Here is a 14,491-nt window from a genome sequence, read left to right as displayed (position 1 = left end):
CTTGCAGACCAGCCACCATCATTATACTGCAGCAGGTCGGCTCATTCCCGTAAATCGCTGTAGGTGAACGTCGGCTCCTTTAAGAGCCATAGCAGGCGCGTGCATGCATGGAAGGGGGGCCCGATGTGCGTGTGCGATGTCCGCCGGCCACCTGCGATCACAGGAAAGAGAGCCAGAATGGGGATCTGTCAATGTAAACAGACAGATCCCCGTTCTGGCAGGGGAGGAGAGATAGATCTGCTGTTCCTAGTGATCAGGAACAGCGATATGTCTCCTCCTCCAGTCAGTCCCCTCCCCCCACAGTTAGAAACACCTACCAGGGAACACATTTAACCCCTTGACAGCCTCCTAGTGTTAACCCCTTCCCTGCCAGTGACATTTACACAGTAATCAGTGCATTTTTATAGCACTGATCACTATATAAATGTCACTGGTCCCAAAAAAGTGTCAACAGTGTTCGATCTGTTTGCCACAATGTCGCAGTCCTGCTAAAAATCGCCACCATTACTGTACTAGTAAAAAAATATAAAAATGCCATAAATCTACCCCCTATTTTGTAAAGGCTATAACTTTTGCGTAAACCAATCAATATACGCTTTTTGCTATTTTTTTTTACCAAAAATATGTAGAAGAATACATATCGGCCTAAACTGAAGAAGAAATTTATTTTTTTTCAAAAAAATTTAGGATATTTGCTATAGCAAAAAGTAAAAAATATTGTTTTTTTTTCAAAATTGTCGCTTTTTTTTTTTGTTTATACCGCAAAAAATAAGAAACATAGCGGCCAAATGCCACCAAAATAAAGCTCTATTTGTGGGAAAAAAAAGGATGTAAATTTTGTTTGGGTACAGCGTCGCATGACTGTGAAATTGTCAGTTAAAGCGACGCAGTGCCGTATTGCAAAAAATGCCCTGGTCATGAAGGGGGATAATCTTCCGGTCTGTATGTGCTTAAACTGACCACATTAGTCATGGTTGCTGTCCCATGATAGCATTAGTCAGATTTTGTGCCTCTGTCATCCAGCTCTCTCCTCAGCGTCTCTGCATCTCCCCCCTCCTCCTCCTCCTCCCTGTCATTTCCATAGTCTCTTTGTGAAGCCGACCTTCTCCCTGCCCCTCCCCTTTCTCCGTGCCTTCATTAAGTAATACCATTCCTTTGCAGCTGCTCCTCCCCCTTCTCTATGATGCCGACGAGACTTCTCTATGATGCCCCATAAAAGAATGGATAATGGGAGTGTGTTTGTGAGAATTTACAGCCACTTTCAAAGTTCTCCTTGCATTGGAGATGCACCTCCATTGCTCATTTAGTTCTAGGGGGGCTGAAAAAGAAGATTAGTTGGTTTCCTTTGCTATGCTCTATTACGTAAAGTTGTATTTAAAAAAAAAACCTAAGCCTTTATGTCGTCAGCTCAATCTTCAGAGGAAAATGATTCTCTCATTGGCTCCTTCAGCTACTTTCAAGGACTACAACAACTCTACAATTTTGAAGACACCAATTGACTTGACCTTCATGTGGGCCCCTTCATTGTCCTAATTGGCTTCAGCATCTTTACCTTTCCTAAAGCTCAGGTAGTACTGGATCTTGGGACTGGTCTTAGCTTACGTTCTTCAGTATCTCTCACTTTCAGGGTTTCACGTGAGCAGATCCCCCCCCCCCCCTCACCTTTCCCGCATTCCTTGGTCCACCCTGGTCTCCTCTTATTTGTTAATTGAAGACCCACCTTTTTGGTTAGCCGATCAAGGGAACTAATATGTATGTTTTTTCCTAATATGTATGTTCTCATTGACAGTGATTCTGTTTAACTTTCTTGGTCCTATTGTACCTTGCAAAACTTTCAATAAATTCTTATAAAAAAAAAAAAAACACAAAGGAATAAAAAATAGTTTTTAAGCTATCTTCACCATGCTTCATGCCAGATCCAGGGTTTCTTAGAGATAAAAGATGACTATAGTCATTGGATACTGGAAAATTAAATTTTATTTTGGTTGGCAGAATGCAGAATTATTAAGCTTACTGCAGTGTGTAAATGATAGCCAATGAGTGACAAACAGCCGCCAGTCCTGAAGTGGTTAATTATTTCAGTCTAATGGAAATGAGACAGAGATTGTGTTACACGGGTCGTTCTGTTCTTTAGCTGTCCGCATTGCAATGAAATCCATCACATTTATGCAAAGTCAATCATGAGACGGATCTCTGAAGGCTTTTTATATAATTCCAACTCTAAATATATCATTCTGTCTGCTATCACTGGACGTGTCCCGTCATCTCTGTCTGGAGATCACACCAAACCTCAACATGTGGCCTTCACACTCCATCTCTTTTTTAGTCTCTGCAGTCTTGGGACTCGGCTTAGCAATCCCTTCTTACACTTGTATTGTGATGGGTAACCTGGACATCATCAGAAAGAAAGGGAAGTTGAGTCCCACCGATGTGATCTTTCTGTCTAAGGGGATTGTGAATATTCTCCTCCAGTGTGTGATGAGTCTACAGGCACTGCTCTATGTTTTTTCTCCTGCATTCTTAAACATTAAACAAGTAGGAATGTTTCTGAACATATCAACTTTCTGCCTAATATATTACAGCTTCTGGTTGACCTTCTGGCTCTCAGCTCATTACTGTACCAGCATCACCAATCTCAGCTATGGGTTCTTCATATGGTTAAAGAGAATTGTGTCAAATTTCCTGAGTCAACTTCTATTCCTGACAGCACTTGGGATACTCATTGGGACTGTCCCCGGCATCTTGGCTTTGAATGCAGAAAGTCCTCTCCAGTCTTCTGAGAACAGCACAGAAATCTCTGATACCAAGTTCCATTTCAGTCTTTCCTATTTGGTGTCTGTGACCTTTTTAGGTGTCATTCTACCATTCTGCCTGAGCCTTCTGTGCCTGGCCCTCACTTTCTCCTTTCTGATCAGACATGTCTGGAGAGTGAAGAACAACGACTCTGGATCAACACGTCCAAATCTTCAGGCTCATGTCACTGCACTGAGGACCATCTTCTTCTTACTTCTCATGTTCTCAATCTTCTGCGTTTCTCAGGTGCTTCTGTTTCTTGAAAAATCCACACGGCTCACAGAGTTAATACCTGCTGTCAGTTGGATCTTACAATTATTATCTCCATCGGCTGAGGCTGCCATCATCTTCCAGGCCAGCAACAAGCTGAGAAGGATCATTCTGAGAAGATTCTGAACCAAAAGCTGGAGGAACACAGAGACTTAAAATGTAGAGGATCCTTAACTTGAATGTTTAAAAATATGTACTTTACCACTTGACCTCCAGAAGGTTCTACCCTCTTAATGACCAAGGCATTTTTTGCTATTTTAACTGGTAATTGCTCGGTCATGCAACATTCTATTCAAATTACATTTATATAATTTTTTTCACACAGAGAGAGCTTTTTTGTTGACATTTAATCACCACTGTTTTTTTTTTTTGCTATATAAACAAAAAAATACCAAAAATCTTGAAAAAAAAATTATTTCACTTAGTTTCTGTTTTTGTTGAACTGGATAGACTTGTGTCTTTTTTTCAACCTGGCTAACTATGTAACTATGTTTTAAAATTTTGCAAATAAATAATCTTTCTTTATAAATTGAGGCATTGATGTATTTTGCTACATTTCTTTGGTAAAAATAACCCAAATTGGTGTATATTATTTAGCCTGTGTGAAAGTTAAAGAGTCTATAAACTATGGTATACATATTTGAAAAAATCATAAACCCTGATGTACTGACGGCTTATCTCTTGATGCCCTTAAAATGTCAGGACAGTACAAATACCATTTTTTTTTAAATACCGTCATCAGAGTAGTACCTTAGTGACACTGTGATTGTTTGAAATGTCATGCATGACTTTCATTTACAACTAAATGTTTACTACTGTGATGTTGTGATTGGCCACAGCAATCACATGGTACAGGGTGCTATTATTGGCCCAGGTACCATGTGATCACGGGTGACCAATGATAGATCACACACAGTAGTACACAATGATGTCATCAATGGATTCCATCCATGGCTGTTGTTTACTAGGTGACATGTGATCACACAACGATCACATGATATCTGGGCCGATCACAGTGGCCCAACACCGAGCACCACAATCCACTGTGTCTGGTGGACACAGCAGTAGAAGATCTCACTGCTACAGACCCCAAGAGGAACATGCAGTGCACACGAGTGAGGAAACGTACTGGTACTTTGTGGCGCCAGCTCAAGACGCTGGGCAGCAGGCAAATAGGCCGGTTGGCAAGTGGTTAAACTTTCTGGGTTTTTTTTGTTTTTTTTATAAATTTTTCTTCAGGAAGTGTGGAAGGGTTATAGCCTCTGTCATGTTGTAATTGCTTTCTGTGTTAATCACTTGGGTCATTCACCTTCCCGGTTTGTCTCGGTGATCATTGTCTTTGGGGCTGGAAGATGAGAAAATCTTCAATTTGGAGTGAGAAAAATACCAAGAAACAAAATAGGGAGTTTTGAGGTGCAAAAAATCAAAACAAATTGATTTTACAAATTTCATAATTTTATTCAAACATAGATGGTTAAAAAATGAATAAAGTTTAAAACCAGAACATGGAAAGTCATGCGGTCACAATACAAAAGTTGGTTGCCTCTACATGTTTCGTCATAATCAAGGCTTCCTCTGGAGCTTTTGTAGGACCTTTATACAATGTCGCAAAAAGAAATAAACAAATACATTTTAATAAATACAAAGAAAAAAGAAAAATAAAGACAGAGAAGAAGAAGACTCTAGTACACACAAAGACCCTGAGGGGTCTGTCAAATTTACAATTCATATATTTACATGGTTACAATAATATATAGATTGTCTGATGGATGCACTCTCACTCCTCTATGTGTTCTATTTCTGCTTGTTTTTTTTTTGTAGAAATTCATTTAAAATATTGAAAGTATAAAAGGTGCTACTGATTTTTAAGGCCCCACAATATTTACACAAATATTTGTCAAAGCATTAATTTCGCAAACAAAAATACATTAAATCAATTATAAGCAGATACCAATACAGCAAATTTTACAAAATTCCTGCTAAACTCCTACTAAATAAAAAAGCTTAACCTGTATTGAGTTAATAAATATCAAATATCTGTCAATTTTAAATTGCACCGTTTTGCGAAATGGTTTAAAGTGAACGTATGCAAACATTTCTCTAAAAATCTGGAGGTTTTCATTACGAGAGCACATGACCTGTTCTATAAAAAAGAAGGTGCTACTGATTGCCTCTGAAGCCTAATCCACGTTCAAGTCATGCTCCAGTGGCTACTGACAGGCGGTGAATAGGGATGAGCCGAACACCCCCCGGTTCGATTCGCAACCAGAACATGCGCACAGGCAAAAAATTTGTTTGAACACGCGAACACCGTTAAAGTCTATGGGAAACGAACATGAATAATCAAAAGTGCTAATTTTAAAGGCTTATATGCAAGTTATTGTCATAAAAAGTGTTTGGGGACCTGGGTCTAATAATGCTTAAAATGAAAAAATAAAAATGAAATATTCCTTTAAATTTCGTACTTGGGGGGGTGTCTATAGTATGCCTGTAAAGGGGCGCATGTTTCCTGTGTTTAGAACAGTCCGAGAGCAAAATGACATTTCTAAAGGAAAAAAAGTCATTTAAAACTGCTATCGCTAGTGCCAGATAGGGATGAGCCGAACACCCCCGGTTCAGTTCGCACCAGAACCTGCGAACAGACCGAAAATTTGCGCGAACTTTAGAACCCCATTGAAGTCTATGGGACTTGACCGTTCAAAATCAAAAGTGCTAATTTTAAAGGCTTATATACATGGTATTGTCCTGAAAAGGGTTTGGGGACCCGGGTCCTGCCCCAGGGGACATGTATCAATGCAAAAAATTTTTAAAAATGGCCAATTTTAAAGATGCTTAAAGTGAAAAAAAGTGAAATATTCCTTTAAATATCGTACCTGGGGGGTGTCTATAGTATGCCTGTAAAGTGACGCGTGTTTCCTGTGTTTAGAACAGTCCCTGCACCAAATGTCATTTTTAAAGGAATAAAAGTCATTTAAAACTGCTTGCGGGTTTAATGTAATGTCGGGTCCTGGCAATATGGATGAAAATCAGTGAGACAAACGGCATGGGTACCCCCCAGTCCATTACCAGGCCCTTTGGGTCTTGTATGGATATTAAGGGGAACCCCGCACCCAAATTAAAATAAGGAAAGGTGTGGGGCCACCAGGCCCTATATACTCTGAACAGCAGTATACAGGCGGTGCAAACAAGACAGGGACTGTAGGTTTGTTGTTAAGTAGAATCTCTTTGTAATTTTGAACTGGTACATTTTTAAAGTGTAGCTCCAGCCAAAAAATCTATTTTTAAGGTTTTTGGAAAATATGGGGAAGGGTTATCACCCCTGTGACATTTGTTTTCCTGTCTGTGCTCCTTTTCAGATTTCACCTCACTTTTTGTCCCAATGACAAATGTTTTTTTGAAAATTTGGGGGTTTTAGTGAAACAAGGATTGGTGATAAAGCATCAGTGGAGAGGAGACACGTTTTTCCCATATTATCTCTTACAGGAGAGAATTTCCCTTCCTAGGGGTAGATTTCATCTCACTTCCTGTTGTCTCCTTCCGTTTGCAAGTAGGAGTTGTTTGTAAGTTGGATGTTTGAAAGTAGGGGCCTGCCCTATATACTCTGCAGAAATTGTGGCCTTAGGTGTTGGTGTTGCCACAACACTGTAAGCCCTCACAGTTACTCTTGGTGGGCGCAAGAACGAGCCCTGCTGTGAAATATTAGATCAAGAATTGTAATTACATGTCCCTGTTGAACAGGGGCAGAAAAATTGGGCCTTAGGCACTGGTGCTGGTGCCACAACACTGCAACTCCTCACAGATACTCTAGTTGGAACACAGAAACGAGCCCTGCTGCAAAGTATTCCATCAAAAATTGTAATTACACGCCCCTGTTTAAACAGGGGCTGAAAAATTGGGCCTTAGCCACTGGTGGCGGCGCCCAGAACAAAAAATGTTCTTACAAACTATCAGCGTGATGATTGAGGAGGAAGAGGATAATTACTCAGGGATAGTCACTCAGCATCAGCATAGGCAGTCTTTGAAGGGATCTGACATTTAAAAAAAAAATATTCAGTTACATCAGCATTAGGTGCTTGGTAGCTGGTGGTGATCAAAGACTGATTCATTTTTTTGAAGGTCAGTCGATCGACCGAGTTGGTGGACAGGCGCACTCTGTGATCGGTTACAAAGCCTCCAGCAGCACTGAATGTGCGTTCTGAAAGAATGCTGGATGCAGGACAGGCCAGTAGCTCAATTGCATACTGTGCAAGCTCTGGCTAGTGGTCCATCCTCAAGACCCAGTAACCCAGAGGATTTTCGGTGTGAAAGATGTCCAAGTCTGATCTTGCCCCTAGGTATTCCTGCACCATGTAAAACAGACGCTGGCGATGGTTGCTGAAACCGATCATACCTTGGGGCTGCGGACTAAAAAATTGTCTGAACGCATCGGTCAGATGGCCACCTTCTCCACCGCTCCTTCTTTGACTGACCGAAGCCTCAGCAACACGTTGTCCAGGAACAGGAGTTTGTAACCTCCCAGTCTCTGGGAACGTGTTGCACAGACCTTTCTGCAAGGCCTCCCGAAGATGTTTCATCCTCTGCTACCTCTGCGATGGCAAGATAAGGTCTGCAACCTTACCCTTGTAACGTGGATCAAGGAGGGTTGCCAGCCAGTATTGATCCCTCTCCTTGATACCACGAATACAAGGATCCTTACGCAGGCTTTGCAGGATCAGGGAGGCCATGCAGCATAGGTTTTCTGAGGCATTCGGTCCGGAGTCCTCTGGGTCACTAAGGACGACATGGTCCACAGCCACCTCCTCCCAGCCACGTACAAGTTCATGTATTTCTTGGGACTTTAAATGATCCCTTAAAGACTGCTGCTGATGCTGAGTGCCAGGCTCCACCTCCATGCTGACACAATCCTCCTCCTCTTCCTGTGTGATCGGCGGGCACACAGGAACACTGTATGGATAAAGGAGGCCTTGAGAGCTAAGGAAGTCCTCCTCTTCCTGCCTCTGTTCTGCCTCAAGTGCCCTGTCCATTATTCCACGCAGCGTGTGCTCCAACAGGTGGACAAGGGGGACAGTGTCACTGATGCATGCACTGTTACTGCTCACCATCCTCGTGGCCTCCTCAAATGGTGACAGGACAGTGCATGCATCCCTGATTATGGCCCACTGACGTGGGGAAAAAAAACAAGCTCCCGTGACCCTTTCCTGGTGCCATAGTCGCACAGGTACTCATTGATGGCCCTCTGCTGCATGTGCAGCCGCTGCAGCATGGCCAATGTTGAGTTCCACCTGGTGGGCAAGTCACAGATTAGGTGGTTCTTGGGCAGGTTAAATTCCTTTTGGAGGTCAGCCAACTGAGCACTGGCATTTTATGACCGGTGGAAATGCACACAGACTTTCCTGGCCTGCCTCAGGACATCCTGTAAGCCCGGGTACCTGCCCAAGAACTGCTGCACCACCAAGTTAAGGACATGAGCCAAACAGGGCACATGGGTCAGTTTTCCCTGTCGGAGGTCGGAGAGGAGGTTGGTGCCATTGTTGCAATCCACCATTCCTGCCTTAACCTGGCATGGCATCAACCACCTCTGAGCCTGCCCCTGCAGAGCTGACATAATCTCTGCCCCAGTGTGGCTCCTGTCCCCCAAGCACACCAGCTCAAGCACTGCATGGCATCTTTTGGCCTGCGTATTTGCGTAGCCCCTTGAATGCCTACGGAGCACCGCTGGTTCCGAGGAAAAAGCACAAGAAGGAGCCATGGAGGAAGAAGAAGGAGAAAGAGGAAGAAGAAGAGGAGGGGGTGGAGGAGAGAGGTGTGTCAGAATCACCAGTAGTAGCATTTTGGAGGCGTGGTGGCGGAACAACCTCCAACACTACTGCACCTTGTCCTGCATCCTTCCCAGCTGCCAGCAGTCACCCAATGCGCTGTGAAAGATAGGTAACGTCCCTGTCCATGCCTGCTGGACCATGAGTCAGCGGTAATATGCACCTTACCGCTGACCGTCCTGTCCAGCAAGGCCAAGACAATGCCTTTCACATGCCGGTAGAGAGCCGGAATCGCCTTCCGTGAGAAAAAGTGGCATTTGGGAACCTGCCACTGAGGAACCGCACATTCCACAAACTCACTGAATGGGGCAGAGTCTACCAACTGAATAGGCAGCAGTTGAAGTGCTAGCAATTTAGCCAAGCTAGCATTCAACCGCTGGGTAGGGATGAGCTTCGAGTTCGAGTCGAACTCATGTTCGACTCGAACATTGGCTGTTCGCAAGTTCGCCGAACAGCGAACAATTTGGGGTGTTCGCGGCAAATTCGAATGCCGCGGAACACCCTTTAAAAGTCTATGGGAGAAATCAAAAGTGCTAATTTTAAAGGCTAATATGCAAGTTATTGTCATAAAAAGTGTTTGGGGACCTGGGTCCTGCCCCAGGGGACATGGATCAATGCAAAAAAAAGTTTTAAAAACGGCCGTTTTTTCAGGAGCAGTGATTTTAATAATGCTTAAAGTCAATCAATAAAAGTGTAATATCCCTTTAAATTTCGTACCTGGGGGGTGTCTATAGTGTGTCTGTAAAGGGGCGCATGTTTCCTGTGTTTAGAACAGTCTGACAGCAAAATGACATTTTGAAGGAAAAAACTCATTTAAAACTACCCGCGGCTATTGCATTGCCGACAATACACATAGAAGTTCATTGATAAAAACGGCATGGGAATTCCCCAAAGGGGAACCCCGAACCAAAATTAAAAAAAAAAAAATGACGTGGGAGTCCTCCTAAATTCCATACCAGGCCCTTCAGGTCTGGTATGGATATTAAGGGGAACCCCGGCCAAAATAAAAAAAAAAAAATGACGTGGGGTTCCCCCTAAATTCCATACCAGACCCTTCAGGTCTGGTATGGATTTTAAGGGGAACCCCGCGCCAAAAAAAAAAAAAAAAACGGCGTGGGGTCCCCCCAAAAATCCATACCAGACCCTTATCCGAGCACGCAACCTGGCAGGCCGCAGGAAAAGAGGGGGGACAAGAGTGCGGCCCCCCCTCCCTCCTGAACCGTACCAGGCCACATGCCCTCAACATTGGGAGGGTGCTTTGGGGTAGCCCCCCAAAACACCTTGTCCCCATGTTGATGAGGACAAGGGCCTCATCCCCACAACCCTGGCCGGTGGTTGTGGGGGTCTGCGGGCGGGGGGCTTATCGGAATCTGGAAGCCCCCTTTAACAAGGTGACCCCCAGATCCCGCCCCCCCCTGTGTGAAATGGTAAGGGGGTACATAAGTACCCCTACCATTTCACGAAAAAAGTGTCAAAAATGTTAAAAATGACAAGAGACAGTTTTTGACAATTCCTTTATTTAAATGCTTCTTCTTTCTTCTATCTTATCTTCCTTCATCTTCTGGTTCTTCTGGCTCTTCTGGTTCTTCCTCCGGCGTTCTCGTCCAGCATCTCCTCCGCGGCGTCTTCTATCTTCTTCTCCTCGGGCCGCTCCGCACCCATGGCATGGGGGGGAGGCTCCCGCTCTTCTCTTCTTCTTTTCTTCTCTTCTTCGCTTCTTCATTTTCTTCTCCGGGCCGCTCCGCAATCCATGCTGGCATGGAGGGAGGCTCCCGCTGTGTGACGGCGCTCCTCGTCTGACAGTTCTTAAATAACGGGGGGCGGGGCCACCCGGTGACCCCGCCCCCCCCTCTGACGCACGGTGACTTGACGGGACTTCCCTGTGGCATTCCCCGTGATGTCACAGGGAAGTCCCGTCAAGTCACCGTGCGTCAGAGGGGGGCGGGGTCACCGGGTGGCCCCGCCCCCCGTTATTTAAGAACTGTCAGACGAGGAGCGCCGTCACACAGCGGGAGCCTCCCTCCATGCCAGCATGGATTGCGGAGCGGCCCGGAGAAGAAAATGAAGAAGAGAAGAAGAGAAGAAAAGAAGAAGAGAAGAGCGGGAGCCTCCCCCCCATGCATGGGTGCGGAGCGGCCCGAGGAGAAGAAGATAGAAGACGCCGCGGACGAGATGCTGGACGAGAACGCCGGAGGAAGAACCAGAAGAGCCAGAAGAACCAGAAGAACCAGAAGATGAAGGAAGATAGAAGAAAGAAGAAGCATTTAAATAAAGGAATTGTCAAAAACTGTCTCTTGTCATTTTTAACATTTTTGACACTTTTTTCGTGAAATGGTAGGGGTACTTTTGTACCCCCTTACCATTTTACACAGGGGGGGGCCGGGATCTGGGGGTTACCTTGTTAAAGGGGGCTTCCAGATTCCGATAAGCCCCCCGCCCGCAGACCCCCACAACCACCGGCCAGGGTTGTGGGGATGAGGCCCTTGTCCTCATCAACATGGGGACAAGGTGTTTTGGGGGGCTACCCCAAAGCACCCTCCCAATGTTGAGGGCATGTGGCCTGGTACGGTACAGGAGGGAGGGGGGGCCGCACTCTCGTCCCCCCCTCTTTTCCTGCGGCCTGCCAGGTTGCGTGCTCGGATAAGGGTCTGGTATGGATTTTTGGGGGGACCCCACGCCGTTTTTTTTTTTTTTTTTGGCGCGGGGTTCCCCTTAAAATCCATACCAGACCTGAAGGGTCTGGTATGGAATTTAGGGGGAACCCCACGTCATTTTTTTTTTTTTTATTTTGGCCGGGGTTCCCCTTAATATCCATACCAGACCTGAAGGGCCTGGTATGGAATTTAGGGGGACTCCCACGTCATTTTTTTTTTTTAATTTTGGTTCGGGGTTCCCCTTTGGGGAATTCCCATGCCGTTTTTATCAATGAACTTCTAAGTGTATTGTCGGCAATGCAATAGCCGCGGGTAGTTTTAAATTAGTTTTTTCCTTCAAAATGTCATTTTGCTGTCAGACTGTTCTAAACACAGGAAACATGCGCCCCTTTACAGGCATACTATAGACACCCCCCAGGTACGAAATTTAAAGGGATATTACACTTTTATTGTTTGACTTTAAGCATTATTAAAATCACTGCTCCTGAAAAAACGGCCGTTTTTAAAACTTTTTTTTGCATTGATCCATGTCCCCTGGGGCAGGACCCAGGTCCCCAAACACTTTTTATGACAATAACTTGCATATAAGCCTTTAAAATTAGCACTTTTGATTATTCATGTTCGTGTCCCATAGACTTTAACGGTGTTCGCATGTTCGAACGAACTTTTTTCCTGTTCGCATGTTCTGGTGCGAACCGAACAGGGGGGTGTTCGGCTCATCCCTACCGCTGGGCATGTGGATGGCTGGGAGCGAACTTCTTTCAGCGGTGCAGCAGCTGGGGCAGGGAAATTTGCCTGGTACAATCTGACGTCGGTGTACCGATAGCAGATTGCCCGCAAGTACTTGGCTGTGGCACACCTAATTCTACACCTTCATTCCTCTCAGTGCAGGTCTTAGAGAGGACTGAATGTATAGTGGGGTTGGAGATCCCAGCTGATGAGGAGCAAGTAGAGGTCCTCTTTGTTCTTTGGTGTGGGTCTTTTATGTACACTTGCCAACGAACTGCATGGCAGGTCAACATATGTCTGGTCAAGCATGTGGTGCCCAAGCGGGTGTTTTGGCCACGCAAGATACGCTTGAGACATATGTTGCAAATAGCAGCGGTGCAATCTGATGAACTCATCTCAAAAAAGACCCACACCAAAGAACTTTCAGAATAACGTGCAGAGACAGCAGTGCCCTTCACATGCGGAGCTCTGCGGTGTGATGCAGTCGGTATGCTGCCTTTAAGCTGACCCCTGGAGGGCATCCTGCCTCGTTGGTGATGTACCTCCTCCTCTCTCCTGTCAGGCACCCACATAGAGTCAGTGACCTCATCATCCCCTCCCTCCTCATCACTGGAGCAAACCTGGCAGTATGCTGCAGCAGGGGGAACATGACTGCCAGATTGCTGTCCTTCTTGGGCACTCCCTCTGTCAGGGCTCACGTTACTGCCTTCCTCTAGAGTACCATCATCGGAGCCTTCAAAATGCTGGACATCCTCCTGGAGCATGTACCCAACACTGTGGTCAAACAGTTCAGGGGACTTCTCAGAAGGACTTGGTGGGGCTAGGGAAGGAGTGACTGATGCCATTGAGCTGAGGGAAGAGGCCGCGTTGGCAGCTGCTTTGCCAGACAAAGTACCCTGAGCCTGGGTGAGAGAGGATGAGGAGGACGAGGACGGCTTGGTTATCCACTCTACCAAGTCTTCCACATGTTGCGGCTAAACACGGCCAGCTGCTGAAAAAAAGGCAATGCGTGTCCCACGGCCACGTGCTGATGAGGATGCACCGTCTCCACGACCAGCACTAGACACAGAGCCTGCTTGCCCTCTTTTATTGGCTTGTGACTGTCTGCCTCTCCTTGTTGGCCTTCCAGACATACTAATGGCCTGCAGTGAGATGTAGCTGCACAAAACTGGGATGTATATATATAACGATTATAAAAAATTAAAAAAAACAAAACATTTTTTGGTCTGGTTGATGATGCAACACCCCTAAGTTAGGCACCTCATCCCAATGTAAATGAGAAACAATGGGGAAAAGATTAGGGGGATTTTTGCGGTGCCAAGTACAAAAAGAGAAGAGTTGTTTCCATCAGTTAAAATAGAAAAAGATTTTATTTAAAGACATGCTTAAAAAAAATTTGAACATATAAAATTACAAATGTTTGGTGGTCATATTTTAAACAAATATAGCATGATTCACAGTGGAGACTTTGCACATTAACCCAACATTTTTCGCTATTCGCTTCCTCAGGGGATGTGCAAGGCTTATTTGAAACCACCAGACAATAGCTAACACCCGCAAACCACCAAGCCGGACCTTAGACAAATTCCCTCCATTTGACCCGATCCGAAAAATCAGTCAGGTGTGGCCATAGAGGGCAGAAAAGCGCGACGGCAGCCAGAGCCAGAGGGAGACGCTCCTACCCAGTGGCGCTTATCTAGCTTGAGGAGGGGAGGTCTAGTGCTAGAATTATTGGTCTCGCTTTAACGCTCATGGCGATACCCCACATGTGTTATTTGAACACATATGTGGGTGCGACTTGTGTATGCATTTGCTTCTGCACGCGAGCTCAGAGGGACAGGATGCTTTCATTTTTTTTTTTAACTTATTTATTTTCCTTTTTATTTTTACACTATCCCTTTAAAAAAAAAAAATGGACCTCTTGTATTCCTATAATGTAAACATCCCTTGTAATAGAAATAAGCAGGAAAGGGCCTCTTTATTGTGAGATGTGGGGTCAAAAAGACCTCACATCTCACATTTACAAATGAAAGGAAAAAAAAAATTTACATTAACACAAAAAAAAAAAGGGCCCTTTAAAGCCGAAGGGCGGAAATAATGTTTTGACGTCACTTCAGTCCTCCAAGGGCATAGAGTCAAGTGGGGGCCATCCTGCCCTCACTCGACTTCCTTTCCATCCCTCCTGCACATGGGATCATTTTTGCCACTTCCGACGTCTCCGGCAAACGG

At 45.0% G+C, this 14,491-nt stretch overlaps 1 protein-coding gene across 1 annotated transcript; it reads left to right on the top strand.

The window, feature by feature from the left end:
* The first annotated feature begins 2,541 nt into the window (after window positions 1-2,541).
* Window positions 2,542-3,189, top strand: LOC141147407 (taste receptor type 2 member 39-like). The gene has a single exon (XM_073634640.1). The coding sequence runs from the start codon at window positions 2,542-2,544 to the stop codon at window positions 3,187-3,189; it is 648 nt and encodes a 215-aa protein (XP_073490741.1).
* The last annotated feature ends 11,302 nt before the right edge of the window (window positions 3,190-14,491 follow it).

The sequence above is a fragment of the Aquarana catesbeiana genome, linkage group LG06, assembly GCF_042186555.1.
Source record: "Aquarana catesbeiana isolate 2022-GZ linkage group LG06, ASM4218655v1, whole genome shotgun sequence".
In the NCBI taxonomy this organism is placed as follows: domain Eukaryota; kingdom Metazoa; phylum Chordata; class Amphibia; order Anura; family Ranidae; genus Aquarana; species Aquarana catesbeiana.
The sequence above is the reverse complement of the archived record's forward strand: the minus strand, read 5'-3'. Positions and strand labels throughout refer to the sequence as shown.

What these genes read in the sequence shown, in the direction of transcription:
- LOC141147407 (XM_073634640.1), top strand. Translation starts at nt 2,542, where the DNA reads ATGTTTCTGAACATATCAACTTTCTGCCTAATATATTACAGCTTCTGG.